Raw genomic sequence first — 14,462 nt, forward strand, 5'->3', positions numbered from 1 at the left:
TAAGTGCTGGTACAGCGTATAAGCAATGCAGATTGTTGAAAGGTTCTTTAAAATTAACATCATTTATCCATCCACGCGAGAGGTGCAATTTTTGTGTCGTGTGTTGTTGCTGGTGCGCGCGGTCACGGTGCTGTGCTTGTGTTTCGTGTGCAGGAAGCAGGTATTCTTCTCTCCTCTCTCTCACTCACGTTCACTCTCACTATCTGACGTAGGTATGAAACGTGTATTCCGGGTCCCAGCCCTCCGTGTTTGTGCGCTATTGCGTTGCATTCTCGCTGCTGTTGGCTTGCACATTCTGATCTCTCAGATTTCTCGGTACTTACAACGTGTCGTTCCGGAAACTCGGAGCAACGAAGGACAGTTTTGTTCGCTGGGACGTAATGATTAATCGAGTTGTCCTCGCGTTTAATTAATGCGCCGACTGCTCGGTTGGAGCATAATACAAACTCTTGTGCCTTGTGTCAATGCCTGTTGCACAGGCTCATTCACGCGATGACCGGATATAGTGTGCGGTACGATTATCCTCGAATGTGGTCGATTATGTGTAGGAGTCATTGTTCTCTTCTCTGTGTCAGGCTCAAAGCGTTTCTATACCTGCTTCCTATTGTCACACGGTTAGGTTTCGTTGAAATTCATGGCGAGTTAAAAAAGATTCGTCGAAAATTCATCGCACAGGCGTTGCGTTTGTTTACGTTTTTCGGAATACGCATCTCGCCATCGGCGAAAAGTTACAACGACGTATCTCGGTTCTTGCCCCGGTACTGTTGCAGCATGCAAGCGAAAACGTAAACTTGAAAATCGTGGAATGTCGAGGCGTGCGTGCCTGCTGCGCGTGGGGTTCCAGCTCGTTTCTCGGTAGTTCAAATCGTTGTAGTTACACTGGTACTATTTCTCGGGGACAATGACCTAGTTAGGCTATATTTGAAGTACGCTTAGGTACGAATCGGACGATTATAGATCGAGATTCACACCCGATGTTATTGCACTCTTATACCGAATGAAATTCGCGAACCTTTTCAGTCATTGTGGTAAGTATTTTTATTTTTTTTTATTTATACTTTGAGAACTTTTCCACATATTTCTTTGCGGTTTTCTTGCTATTTCCGATATAATACTATAATAGGTTTTCAATACTCGCGGGTAATTATTGCGATGTGATGTAAATTATTATTCTTAGCAACAAATTGATTGAAAAAAATCGTGAAATTTGAAGGAATAATTCATTTCCGAGAAAGTTACCCCTTCGCACATGTACATTTTTAACATAATTTATAACTTTTGGGTTCGCTGGTTACGAATCTACAATTGGATTTAAAAAATTTAAGATGGCGGATCCAACATGGCGGACGAAAATTTCAAATTTAATCGAAGCTGGATCAAAAAAACTCTGTCTAGGGGTTTTTGCGGTTGCTGATTACGAATCTGAAATCAGATTTTCAAAATTCAGAATGAAGAATCCAATCAGCGACCCCAACATCCCTGTACAGTGTTCTTTCACTGTATTCTATCAAATTTGAAATTTTCTTCCACCATTTTGGATCTGCCATCATGAATTTTTGATATCTGATTTCAGATTCTTAATCAGCGACGTCAAAAATCACAGAATACCGTTTTGTCATAAAAGTTGACTCGAGCACTAAAATGTGCGATTCAAAAGGTTAAGTCGAGTTTTTTTTTATTTCCTCTATGACATAAATAATATCCGCGCATCGTCATGTGGGATTGATTTTCTTTGAATTCAATTCGCGGTTACAAATAAACGCAACAGCGTAAACTCTGTATAATAATGTTACCAAGGTTCCTTGATGTTCGCGATTTCCTACGTACAACGTTCAGCGTTGTATACGTTTCCCAGGATTATTATATGGGTTATCCATTACGCGTTAAGTGAGTTAGCTCTTCCGGAGACTTGTAAACCGTGCAGTACCCGTGGTGTCGTTGCTGCTGCGCCCACGAAGCAGCGGCAAACAGTGGTTTGGTAGGGCATTAATACCTGTGCACCTGCTGCCTGACGCAAAACCGGGACCAGTCAGTCCCTTCACGAGTCGGAAGGTCTCCATTGTTTGTACAGGACCCTAACTTGGGGCTTCTTAATCGTATTCAGCTATGTTGTTGGATATGTGCAATACGTACATCAATTATACGAAAGTGATGGTATATAGAGTCTTAATATTCGAGTAACTCCCGTCACCGAGTAGAATAACAAATATGGTACTTTATTGTTTCACCTATAATGCATCATTCGATGAAAAAAAAAAGTAATCGACGAATAATAGTGTCGTAACGATTCGACTAAATTACAATTCTCTTTCCTTGTTTGACTTCATTCGTCATTATCTGTGACACTGCATATCGTCCGTTGTAGGTAGTTCTAATTTCTCAAGTTCGAAAAAAACGTGGTGCAGGGTACTTGTAAACCATTGCATTGCGGCTGACAGGAATGCGCGTACTGCGTAAAATGACAAGGAATAAAGAAAGAAAGAGGACTGAGAACGTGCTCACACTGTATCCATGTATGTACGCGTATTATACCATACCTACCATACACGGCGCGTTGTTAAAACCCTGACAACGCAATCGCGGCGGGGGTGGGGTTCCGAAAGCGGCTAATTCCAAATTATTTTGGTGGCGAAACTTGAAGTAAAGGAATCAAACTTTGAAGAAACAACAAAGTTTCGAATGTTCGGGAAACCCGACGGATCAAAGTTCCGAAAGGAAAAATTCCGAAAATTCAAGTTACGATGTAGCAATGTTCCGATAAAGGAAAATTCAGAAAATTAAAATACTCGAAGAGTTTTTCTAACGAACTTGTCAGATTTGGAATTTTAACCTCGCCCCCGGTAGAATTCGGTGAAAATAGCGAAGCGGCATGCGGATAATGTTTATACATATAACGCGTGCGTAAGTATCTCGGTTAAACACGGACTGTTTGCGGGCACTCCATGTAAACGAGTAGCAGCCACACACCAATTTCTACACATACCGCCATCTGTGTATACGTGTGTGTGTGTAATGTGACGTATCGCGGAGCAGAAAAAACTATCGTGGGTAGCTGGTACAGTAATAAAGAGAGAGTCGTCGTTCTCTCGTTGAGAGAGGGAATAATATGTTATGCTGGTGTAGAAGAGAATAGCCCTCGCTGGTTGCACGTTTCGTCCGTTGACAAGGCTGAAGGAGCAGGCGGAGGGCCTCGGGTCTCGCACCGTGGGTCGTCGTCGAGTTATCCGAGAGTCTTTTTGGCCTCTCTTTCATCGAGAGAGCGCGAGAGAGAGAGTGATAAAGCGGCTGTGGAGGGCGGCAAAGAACGAAGCGAGGACGAGGAGGAGGAAAAGGTCTTCTCGTCGGTTGTACAGTCGGTACCAAAAAGCTCTACGAAGATCAGTTGCTTCTAATTTTCAAGAGGTTGATCCGCCAAAAATTGATAATTTTTATACATTTTATTACACGAGATTGTCGTACGTTGAGTATTTGTTAACTTATTGTATCGTATGAAGATACGAAGATTTCTTTCAAAATATAAAAACCGACGACACCTACTGGAATTATAACAGAAATTTAAATATCTATGCTTTTTTTGAAATAAAAATCTAGCCGATTATGTAACCCGATTTCACTCTACGATGGCTCATTTTATTCAGAAAACTATAATTGCTTTTATACAAAGTCGCTGAAACAGATTTTCTTTTCAGTAACCCATGCAATATTGCCACTGAATTTGTAGATCGTAATTAATACTCGTGATGGATTGTAAGATTAAATATTTATGAGACTGAAGTTTTTAACGTTAACGTAACGAAACATTTGGGAAAAAATCATTGATACGCAATTTTGGTATGACTTTCAAGAAATCGGCTTACCAAAATGATACCATGTTTCGTCCATCACGGTTTACTTCGTTTCAGACATTCCTAAAGGTGCGAAGTAACGATGTTTTCCAATCACGCAACGTTACAGTAACTTTACTCACTTCATCCTCATAAACATTTGACAATGCAACTGTATAAAAATGAAATTTTTTTTAAAAATATATGTTTCAGTGAATATTTGAAAAAATTGTCTTTCGAATAAAGTTGACCACCGTATAGAGTGAAATTCAACATATCTATGTACTAGATTTTTGACAATTTTAAAATGATTTCAAACAAAGCATCGATGTCTAAGTTTTCATTTAAAATTTCAGTATTTCCTACATTTCTATTCTCAAAGTGATCTTCGTCGCTTACGAATACGGTAATTTATTGAATATTCGACGTACGATTGCTGATGATAAAAATGAAAAGTATATATATTATTATTATATATATATATATATATATATATATATATATATATATATTTGTATATACCCAGCAAACCCAACATTTTCAAATTCGATTTTTATAATCTGGCCTCAAAGTTGCATCGCGTAATTCGTTCACGCTGACATTCGACATCTGAAATTTTAATTTAAATGTTTAATTGTACAATTGGGGACAATGAATCTGAGACGGCTAATTTTTTCCACTGGATAGTTACGTTGGCAACGCAGAGAAACCTACAGCGCCACAGTCGGCTGATCGCGAAACAATCTCAATCTTAATAAACATAACCTGACCCATGACCGTCGAATCTAAACTTAAAATACATGTCAATCCAACAAGTCATCCCCGCGGTATTCTAAGGTTAGATTATACGGTCATGGGTTACGTTACGTTTATTGAGATTGAGTTAGTTTCGCACTCGGCCGACTGTGGCGCTGTAGATTTCTCTGTGTTGCCAACATAACTCTAGTGGAAAAAATTAATCGTCTCAGATTCATTGTCCCCAAGTGTACATACTATATACATATATAGTACGATACGTATGTATATAGAATGAGAGGATTTTATTACGTGCAGCATACGGCGATTTTCCCACGCGTAATAGCCGTCGCGGCTATTCCCTGCTCTCGGTATTTGTCGGTAGCGCAGTTTACGTTTTTACCCCCCGCTCCCACCGTTATGAAACCGCGTAGTGTACATTTTTATCCTTTCTTTTCTTCTAATTTCTACATGCCTGCGGTGAAAACCTGCGATTAACTTTAACTTTTGCCTTCTATCTTTTTTTATACAGCTATATCTATTATGCGCCTGCAGTGGTATTTAAGCGTTTTGTGACTACAGAGGTGATGATGTTCTATGTGTCACCGCATATTTTGCGCGTAATTACCAACATCTACTTCTCATTTTTCTCAAATATTTCACTGTGCGAAGGGTTCTCTCTTGCACGGCAATGTCGTCGTTAAAACGCCTCGTGTTTCGAAACCTAAACAAAGGGCAGACCGAGTGAGGCGAGGCTGCATGGCGCGGCTTCTATTCGTTCGAGAGTCCGAGTCCACGATCCTCGACGAAATTCGATACAGTGACTGTTGAGCGTAATGCGGGTAATAAAATTCAACTACAACGCGGTAGACGATAGATTGAGAGGTATCTTCTCTGATGTTACACATGTATACCTATACGTATGCGTAGAGGGCTTTATCAAAGAAGGCGTGTGTATAATTTACTTCTATCCGTGTCGATATAATTTACAGTGAATTCATTCACCTCGTGTTTTCGAACAAAAACTGCACTTCGTTAATTCTACTGGAAGGCTCCGCTAACAAATTTTACGTACCTATGAAACGGATTGTTGCTATCATTCTTGTTTTCTAAAGAAATCGTGTATGGTTGAGAATTAATTTGCAGCACTTACTGCATGAATGTCGAACATTTTCCTGATATTCAATATCACACGATGACGACGAACGTGACACTTCGATGTAATGTGTGACCGATAGATAAATCTTGTCGTATTTCTATTGTTTCAAGATTTTTCAATTCAATGGAGTCTCCCAAATCCATTTTGTCATTTGGAGGTTGAGGATATTCAACCGACTTTACGTGGTTCAAATTTCTCACAAAATCCTCAGTTTTTATGTAAGCCTATTCGTCACCGGTGATAAGACTTTGAAATTAATTCACGTATATTTGTATAACTATATGTGTAGCGATGTATTTAAACAACTTATTTACCCTTTTAAATAAACTCATACTTTATTTCACAGTTTTTCGACACACGTTCTTATTTTCGCAGGAAGCAAAGTAAAATCGGAATTTATTTTACCGTATGTTATCTTTAATTATACACGGGAAGGCTGAGAATTTTTTTGTCTAAACAGCGTGAGATTGAATAATAGTTTTAAAAAAACATACCACCGAATGTACACACAGCAGAAACTGTAGCGCTTGTGCACAAACCGTGATATAATTTCGATGAAAGTAATTTTTTCCTCGATTTCACCAAATGTCTACCTTAACGTGCCGTCATATTTTACTTTATGAACACTGTGAGGTGTTCACATTATACCTACATAGCCCCTGGAATTACATTAACGTTCATACATTTTTTCGCAAAGAAAACTATGTTGTCGTTTCCAAATGTTATATTTATGTTTGGATTGATTCACAGTCATAAATTTACTAGAATGTGCATTTATTGAGGTGAAACAATGTTTTGCGTTCCGGTAAAACATTCAGAAGTAAAATTTGAGAGTAACAATTGAATGTTTCTTAAGTGAATCTGATTCGGTAAAATCATCCACTTACAAACGAACTTCATTTGGCTCTGCAAAATGTTTCCTTGTAATTAAACTCAAAAACTATATCACCGATGAAAACTAAATCCTTAGTCAGTTACAAGTTACAAAAAGTTGCATCGATTCAGATCAAAATCGAGATGTAATTTTTTTCTTCTCTTTTTCATGATGGAAAGAACTTTGTCTACGGGTCAAATGAAAATTAATAACTTGTAAATTAAATGACTTTTTGTTTCTCCATATGAAAAGAAAAACGAATCTGCGATTGCAGTTCACATCAACAATTGAAAATCCTTCAAGATGGGATGTATCGATCCGGCCTCTATGAATAAGCGGCACAAATATGCAGCATCGCTTCATCGAGTTGCGGTTGTTACAGCAACTCTTTGTTATCCAATCGATTTGTACGTCTGACAATGAACGACGAGTAGGTTGGACGCAGTGTGTGTAAACGACGCGCGCTTGTACGTTTCAAGTTTTAAACTTGCGATGAACTTTAAAATAGATCCCATCCACATCCAGTCATGATGATCATTGGGGTCGCGCATGGGGGTTCATAAGCTCAACTCACTGTTATCATTTGCATCCGCTCGTAACCAACCCGCCTATCTTGTCAGTTTCATTCCAGTCTGCTGGCGACGACTCCTCGAGTCGTTGCATTCCGCGGTCGACGTCCCTAAACTGTTGAACTCCCTCTTCGTGTATTACACGGATTAAACACACACGGATTACATGCAACACCCGCGTACAAAGGAAATTATCTCACACGTCGCATTCTTTCAAAAATCCAGTGTTTATACAGAATGTAATACGTGTTACAATTGTCAGTATATCGTTTCTGAGAATAACTGCGGGGACAAGGAAATAATAGTGTTCTCGAAAATCATTGTTGTTGTTGTTATACGCGGGGTGATTTTTTTTTTTCGCCGGTCATCGCACGTTACTTCGTATATGAAAAGGCAAGTGCAGACAATTCTTTGCTTTGAAAACAATGCATCGCTTGATTTTTACTAATCTCTTTTACACGATCCGCGTTATTACGCACGTTGAAAAGAAAGGGATACAAAAAAATAACCGATTTGTCGCTCCTTATCGTCGCAAGATTTATTTAAAGCTATATGTATGACAATCGTTTATCGTCATGTTCTTCGTAATCGGTTAATTGTGGTTTGTTTCCGCGCGTGATCTGTAGTAACAACGCAAGATGATTCTTTCCTTTTTACATGCGGTTGAAGTTAGTCACGTTAACCCAACAAGATATTGGAGGAAAATTCACTGTATTTTGTAATTACAGAATGACTTTGAAGTACGTAGTCGAGTTTATAAAATGTATGGACGTTTCGTTTTATTTATATACCGTTTACCGAATTTCAGACAATATCGCATCTTAAGATTGCTTAAGAACGATTCATTCTTAATTCATGCAAAGTTACAACAACTCGACCAATAACATCAAAGGAGTTTGTAAAGCCTTCAATATTCAATCCCATTCTTTTCAACCATACCAGATCCGATCACGTGTACTACAAATGAAAATGTAACGTGAATGTACGTACGCGGTACACTAATAATATTAATTACGTAATCCGTCTACCTTTATATACCTAGGTTTTATTAATAGTCACATCCGTCATTGAATTGACTAGATTGACTGCGCCTAGCTTGTGCCGTGGCAGGGAAGAACAGACAGAGTTAAACGGAGAGAGTGAGTTGAAACGGTCGATCGTTCAACGTGCATAATAAGCAACAGATATTGTCTCTCCCCACCCACTCATTCTCTCTCTCGCTCTCTCTCTCTCTCTTCTGTGCGATGTGGCGTTATTATATACGACGTATATGCATATTGTGACGACACACGATCCACCAGTCGAACCTCTCGTGCACACTGTGCGCGGTGCATCAGTAGTGACTAGTGCGCGGAGGCACACCTGAAGCAGCAAGTAGGTAATCCACGTATGCAGGCGAGTCGCAGCAGCATTGACAGACCTCGAAGTAAAGCGTATATTATACCCACTCCGTGTACCGGAGCTCCGGTGCCACAGTCATCAAACTCGGGAGAACAATCTACGCTCTGAACCTGTTCGTTTACTACCCACGCAACTGCTGCCCATACGCACCTACACGACGATACACGCAAATCACTGAATCCCAGCATATTAGGTTCAACAATGAGCACTGGCACCGAACCGTACTCGCCTCGTTCTCATCGCCCTGAAACACCACCTCGAAAGACCTTTCTTTTTACACCGCTCTTTGCCTCGTGTGTTGGTATAAGACGTAGGTACTACACATGTGTTGAATTGGATATAATACGGTCTTGTGTTGTGCAGCACGCTGTTTTGTCGGATTCATAACTGCGATATTTATGTGGGATGGTTAATTCCGTCTTGAAACGTTAATACTTGTATTGATTCGTGTTGGTGAAAAAATCTCGTTGATTTAATTTTCACGTGGTATCACTGTCATCGTCCGAAACTGCTGATCTTGTTTGACATGGATGGTCAATGCGAAAGATGCTTATTCGCCAATGAAACCGTTCAGTATTTTGCGTATGATATAAAAGTGCTTCCGTATATTGACGGTTATCTTTGTTATGGTTAAAACAAAGATGAAGAAGCAGTCCGCGTCATCTTTCGTCTCGTGTATTACAGCTACGATAACGGAAGTTTAAAACAAGGACCATAAATGCTATGGTGTTAGATATTTTATAAGTATATATACTATATATATATGCAATACATTTGTTGGAATAAATCTGAGCATTAAGCATGCAGGTGCAACAGGTTTGTTAGTCAAAATAGAGTGAGAGCTTACTCGGTGACCGGTAGATGTTTGTTTCATTTTTGAATCGTTCGCATTTATGCAGGCATCGATTGTATCTGTAGTCGATATTATTTTTCACATTGTTATGGAACAACGAAAAGCTGGAGGTACGCTTCCTTTTTTACTCCGGGTACTTCAAATCCATGAGTCATTGCTATTAAGGAGATTTGAAATTCGTTACGTCACACTGTCGGTCAAATTCGTGGGTTGGGTGACAATACACGACTCGAATGAAAGTTCAGCTTAAGGCAATCTTACGTTTCCTCTTGACCGACTGAAATTATCTTTATTACAATTTCTCGATTCGATCGTTAACGAAAATGTTATTTTTACTGCCTTCTTCTCACTGCAGATCTTCCGTGAAGAATCGAATCAAATTGCGAAGTTTTCAGGTACCTAGTCAGTGAAACCAAGCAAGAGAACTACTTTGGATTGATATTTCTACACTGATCTGTGACGCATAATATCATACAAGTCACGACCGCTAAAAATAATTTCGGATCTTTGAGTGTTCTTATCAATATATTAAAAAGAACAAAAATTCATTGAGTGTTCACGTTATCGACTTGTTAAAGTCACAACCTTTCAAATTTCTCTGTGATTATAAAGTAGGTATACAGCATCGTATTCATGTTCAAGCTGTGTAACGTGAAATATCTCTTTTTCTTTTATACTCACGTAAGTTTTCTTTACGATTTCTGAACAAAACCGCGACTACGCCCAAGTTTTTAGTTCCACAACTCCAATAGTTATCTCCGGGACTACGAAGGCAATCTTGTATAGAATATGCGTATGTGGTCTTGGAAATCTGGTCGAGAAACAGAACGCAACCATTTTTTGCTACCCGTTGAATTTGATTCAGACTTATTTTCTCGGTCCGCTAATAGTTGACGCCGATCTACCATTAAACAATGTAAATGAGCATAATGATGAAAGTAAAGTTAAGTCGTTTTTTCGATTATCGAGTGTATCGCTATATAATCGCTCTCACACCTCAAATTGAGTTCTCTTTCTTATGACTAATCACTGTTCCTATGAATCACGCTCATTGATATGTGGGTTTGAATAAAAAAAAAATTGAATGGAAGCGCACATAACGTTTTGTGCGAAGTTGAAGTGAGGGGGATCGGCGATTTAACTCCAAATTGATGTCACAGGATTATTATTATACATACATATAATAATCTGTATGTATATATCTACGCACTATAAAGAAATAAAAGGTCGCCGGGAATCTTTTTTGCATTATAATCGAGGTCGAGTGCATAACTATGTATGTCGTTTTTAGTGGAACGTTTTCATTCGCGCAATCCTCGTCGACTTATAATTAAATTTGTATTATCATGATCTATTAAGACCGGACGATGAGATAAAATGGAAGCAGAGAAGATTCACGACTGCCTACGAAATATGCATTTAACAAATATCTTTATATAGATTTACTATCCATGACTTGCTTTTAATTTATTACATTGAAACGAGAAACTGATATTATCCCGCGATCAAAGAACTCGACAATGAATACATAACTACGCAATTATAACTAATAATTACTGTTGCGTGTCGCGTTTGGAGGATATAGGTAGGTACATGTATTATAACGGACGATACGCTCGATGTGTTTTGCTCGACTTCAACCGGCTGCATATATCGTGTGTACGTATGTATGTACAATACGTGCATTCGAATGCGGTAATCTGCACTCTTTATTTACCCACGCGGTAGTATTACAAATAATTTGCGGTATGCGCCTCTGCCTACGATTTGTACATACATGATGCAGCTAATCAGCGATTGCTGCGTTGTAGGATGCGATATGAAAACTCATTTATGAGGTTTTAAATCTAGATATGTCTATACTTGAAACGAAAGCAGGACAAGTAACATATAACAAAGCTCGCCTACAAGTTTCCAACATGGATATTCGCTGATATAGTTGAAGCTATTTGAAACAAATATATTTTGCAGAGAATAACGTCATATTTGAAGCCGAGGAATCGAAAAAATGCAAATTTTGTTTATCGTCATTGTAGAGATCATTTGCTTGTGATGAAATTCGTACAGGTATCAATGGTCTTTTGTTTATTATTATTACACATGAAACGACGGTTTGATAACTTTCTCTTATTAATTTTTGATGTATTTTTCTGTTGAAGATGAGCCCCGTTCAAGATGTAGATCATGGGATGACGTAGGCTCAGCTAGAATGGAGTCAGCTAGCCAACAGCACAGAAATCCTCATCCTCCGTTGGAGGCAACGAGGTCGACGCAGTCAACTCAGTCTGCGCGTAGCGAGGATTCTTGGTGTTCTGCATCCGATCATGACCTTTCTTCTGATGATGAGAGCGAGAAAAGTAATATCAGTATTAAGTGAGTATTGAGTGAAAATTTTTTATTATCTTGATCAACGTCTGTTCCTTTAACTACCTTCAATTTCACAACAGGAGCAACGGTCAGTTGAGGAATACTTTACACAAGGCACGAACGCTTTGTGACAAATGGAGGTCTCAGAATTTGAGGGTAAACAATCCGCCGGAGCCGTTAGAGTCGCCTAACAACCAAGGCAGACTTTCGAGGTGGTTTAGTATCCGGAGGGGATCCACAAATCAGTACGATGTGGATACGTGTGACACCATTTCCTTAACCAGCCCGATGAAAGCTTCGCAGATGCCACAGTTGCGCGAGGTATGTTTGAGTTAATTTTCAGAAAGATTTCATACAAGTCGCATATGATATTTCACAGGAAGAATCATTACATACGATTTAGATATGTATAATTTAGAAAAATCAAAAGTATTCTGTTTCACGAGGACATTCAGTATGTCTGGAAATGATCAAAATCCTATAAAATTTTCGGAATTCTGTGCATCAATTGCACTGTATACTTCGAAAATATTTTGAATATTTTCTTATACTTGCGCTTAGGTTGAAGAGGAAAATGGAGCTATGGTACAGTTTCAATGTATGCAGCAGCGCAGACAAGCGCCGCCAACTCTTCCTCCTGTTCCTTCTAATTTGACACCTCAACAACTCAAGAGAAGACATATTGTAGCCGCGATTGTTCACTCTGAAAATAGCTATGTTGCTACCCTGCAAAGGCTTGTTAATGTATGTTCATCCTCATTTTTTTTTCTTTCTATTATTCCTACTTATTTTGTGAACATATGGAGTGGTCGCGCAATTGTTACACTGTCAAATATGGAGATTATAACACCGACTTTTCTCATTAATGCTCTGATTATTGTTTATTTTACAATATTCTTATAGGATTATAAAAAGCCTCTGGAAGAATCATCTCCACCTGTACTTGGCCAGTCAAAAATAGCTACGTTATTTCACAGGCTACCAGAAATATTGCAGTGTCACACGTTGTTCAGAATAGCTCTAGCTGAGTGTGTACGATCATGGGATAAGGATGAAAAATTAGGTGACGTGTTTGTTGCGAGCTTTAGCAAGGCTATTGTATTGGACATATATAGCGGCTTTATTAACAACTTTTCCGTCGCAATGGATCTGGCTAAACAGGAATCAAAGCGAAAGACTGCTCTGTCTGATTTTTTTAAGGTTTGTCAACTTGTAATTGACTCTTCTTGTTCAAACAACTCACCAATTCTGTAACAGTTTGTTTGCGACGTTTGATTCTTAGCAAGAAGAGAATATTTTGAAATACATGTGTCTTAATTTTCAGGTCAAACAAATTAGCGCGCACGACAGATTGTCATTTTTTGGACTGATGGTGAAACCAGTTCAGAGGTTTCCACAATTTATATTATTTTTACAAGTAAGCTTGAACTGAGTTACAATTACTTTCATTTCTCAGTGAATCGAGATTTCTTATATTAATTATTACTACGTGTGCATTTCAGGACTTATTAAAACATACGCCCCAAGGGCATCATGACAGAATGTCGTTGCAGCTGGCATTGACCCAACTAGAGAGCCTGGCAGAGATGTTAAACGAGAGGAAACGTGAGGCTGAACAATTCCAAGCATTTAAGGAAATGTTACGTCACGTTTCTGGCAAACTCTCTCATCGTCCCCTTTCCTCTTCTTCGCGTTATCTAATTAGAGAGGATAACGTTACGCAACTGGTAAGTGTTGAAGTGACTCATAAACTACGAGATTTTATTACGTGCATTGATTGAATGATTTAAAATATTCCCATTTCAGGAATTCAATCAAAATGGAATGATTACCAAGTCTAAAAGAAGAAGACTGTTACTATTAAATGACTTAGTTGTATGCGTATCTGTTGCACCAAGGTCTACTGAGGATTTTTCTGGCAGTGAACGCCTAAGTTTAAAGTGGACATATCCTGTTGCTGACGTTGAGGTATATTTACTGATTTTTCCTTTACTTTCCTCAAATTCTAGTACAGAGAATGACAATTTTATTCGGGAATTCTTATGGGAAAAATTCAATTAAAGATTCAGGATACCAGTACTTCGCCAACATTAAGACGTTTATTAACGGCTGGATTGAATAAAGGCGGCAGCTTGAAATCTGATAGAAGCGGAGAGTGTGGGCAGGCAGGTGCAGATAGTTTGTGTGCCGAAATGAGTGACTTGATGCAAGATTACGAGGTCATGTCAAGGATAAGTGATCTTGTCGCTCAACTCAAAGGGTCGTATAACGTGAGTTAACTGTATTAAATATTTTTAATTGCAACGAGACGTTTTGTTCTCTCATTGGATTGCATTAAATCAACTTTATTGCAGGGTATGACTCCGGAGAATACAAAACAAATCTTACAATCCATACAATCGTCGATACAACAGAAAGACGAGGATATGATATGGGCAGACAGCTGTTGTCTACAACTAACAACGAAACAGGGCCAGATGTATACATTTCAGACTGAAAATCCGTTTGTCAAAAAAGATTGGGTAACGGAGCTGAGACTCGCCCAGCTCGCTCTAGATCCTAATAATTCACCAGCGTGGGAAGTTCCCGAACAAGAACAGAGACCTTCGACAAAAATGCCTCTGTTTGTTAGCTCACAACCTGTATATCACTCGCAACATCAATCGGAGGTATGTTGTAC

General features: G+C 38.8%; 1 protein-coding gene across 8 annotated transcripts in view; it reads left to right on the plus strand.

Annotated features, from left to right (window-relative positions):
* Positions 1-14,462, plus strand: part of LOC124304776 (rho guanine nucleotide exchange factor 10) — a 61,517-nt gene that overhangs the window by 41,680 nt on the left and 5,375 nt on the right. For 5 of the 8 annotated variants that reach the window (XM_046763398.1, XM_046763399.1, XM_046763404.1 and 2 more), the window contains 9 exons: positions 11,575-11,788; positions 11,863-12,103; positions 12,344-12,526; positions 12,686-12,982; positions 13,107-13,199; positions 13,285-13,509; positions 13,589-13,750; positions 13,846-14,052; positions 14,137-14,451. In XM_046763398.1, the coding sequence (XP_046619354.1) occupies positions 11,575-11,788; positions 11,863-12,103; positions 12,344-12,526; positions 12,686-12,982; positions 13,107-13,199; positions 13,285-13,509; positions 13,589-13,750; positions 13,846-14,052; positions 14,137-14,451 (1,937 nt within the window). Of the gene's footprint in view, positions 1-141; positions 161-8,588; positions 8,877-11,574; positions 11,789-11,862; positions 12,104-12,343; positions 12,527-12,685; positions 12,983-13,106; positions 13,200-13,284; positions 13,510-13,588; positions 13,751-13,845; positions 14,053-14,136; positions 14,452-14,462 lie in introns of those variants that run through there. The other 3 variants (XM_046763405.1, XM_046763400.1, XM_046763403.1) reach the window with 3 other exon arrangements.

The sequence above is a fragment of the Neodiprion virginianus genome, chromosome 5 (assembly GCF_021901495.1).
Source record: "Neodiprion virginianus isolate iyNeoVirg1 chromosome 5, iyNeoVirg1.1, whole genome shotgun sequence".
NCBI lineage: Eukaryota > Metazoa > Arthropoda > Insecta > Hymenoptera > Diprionidae > Neodiprion > Neodiprion virginianus.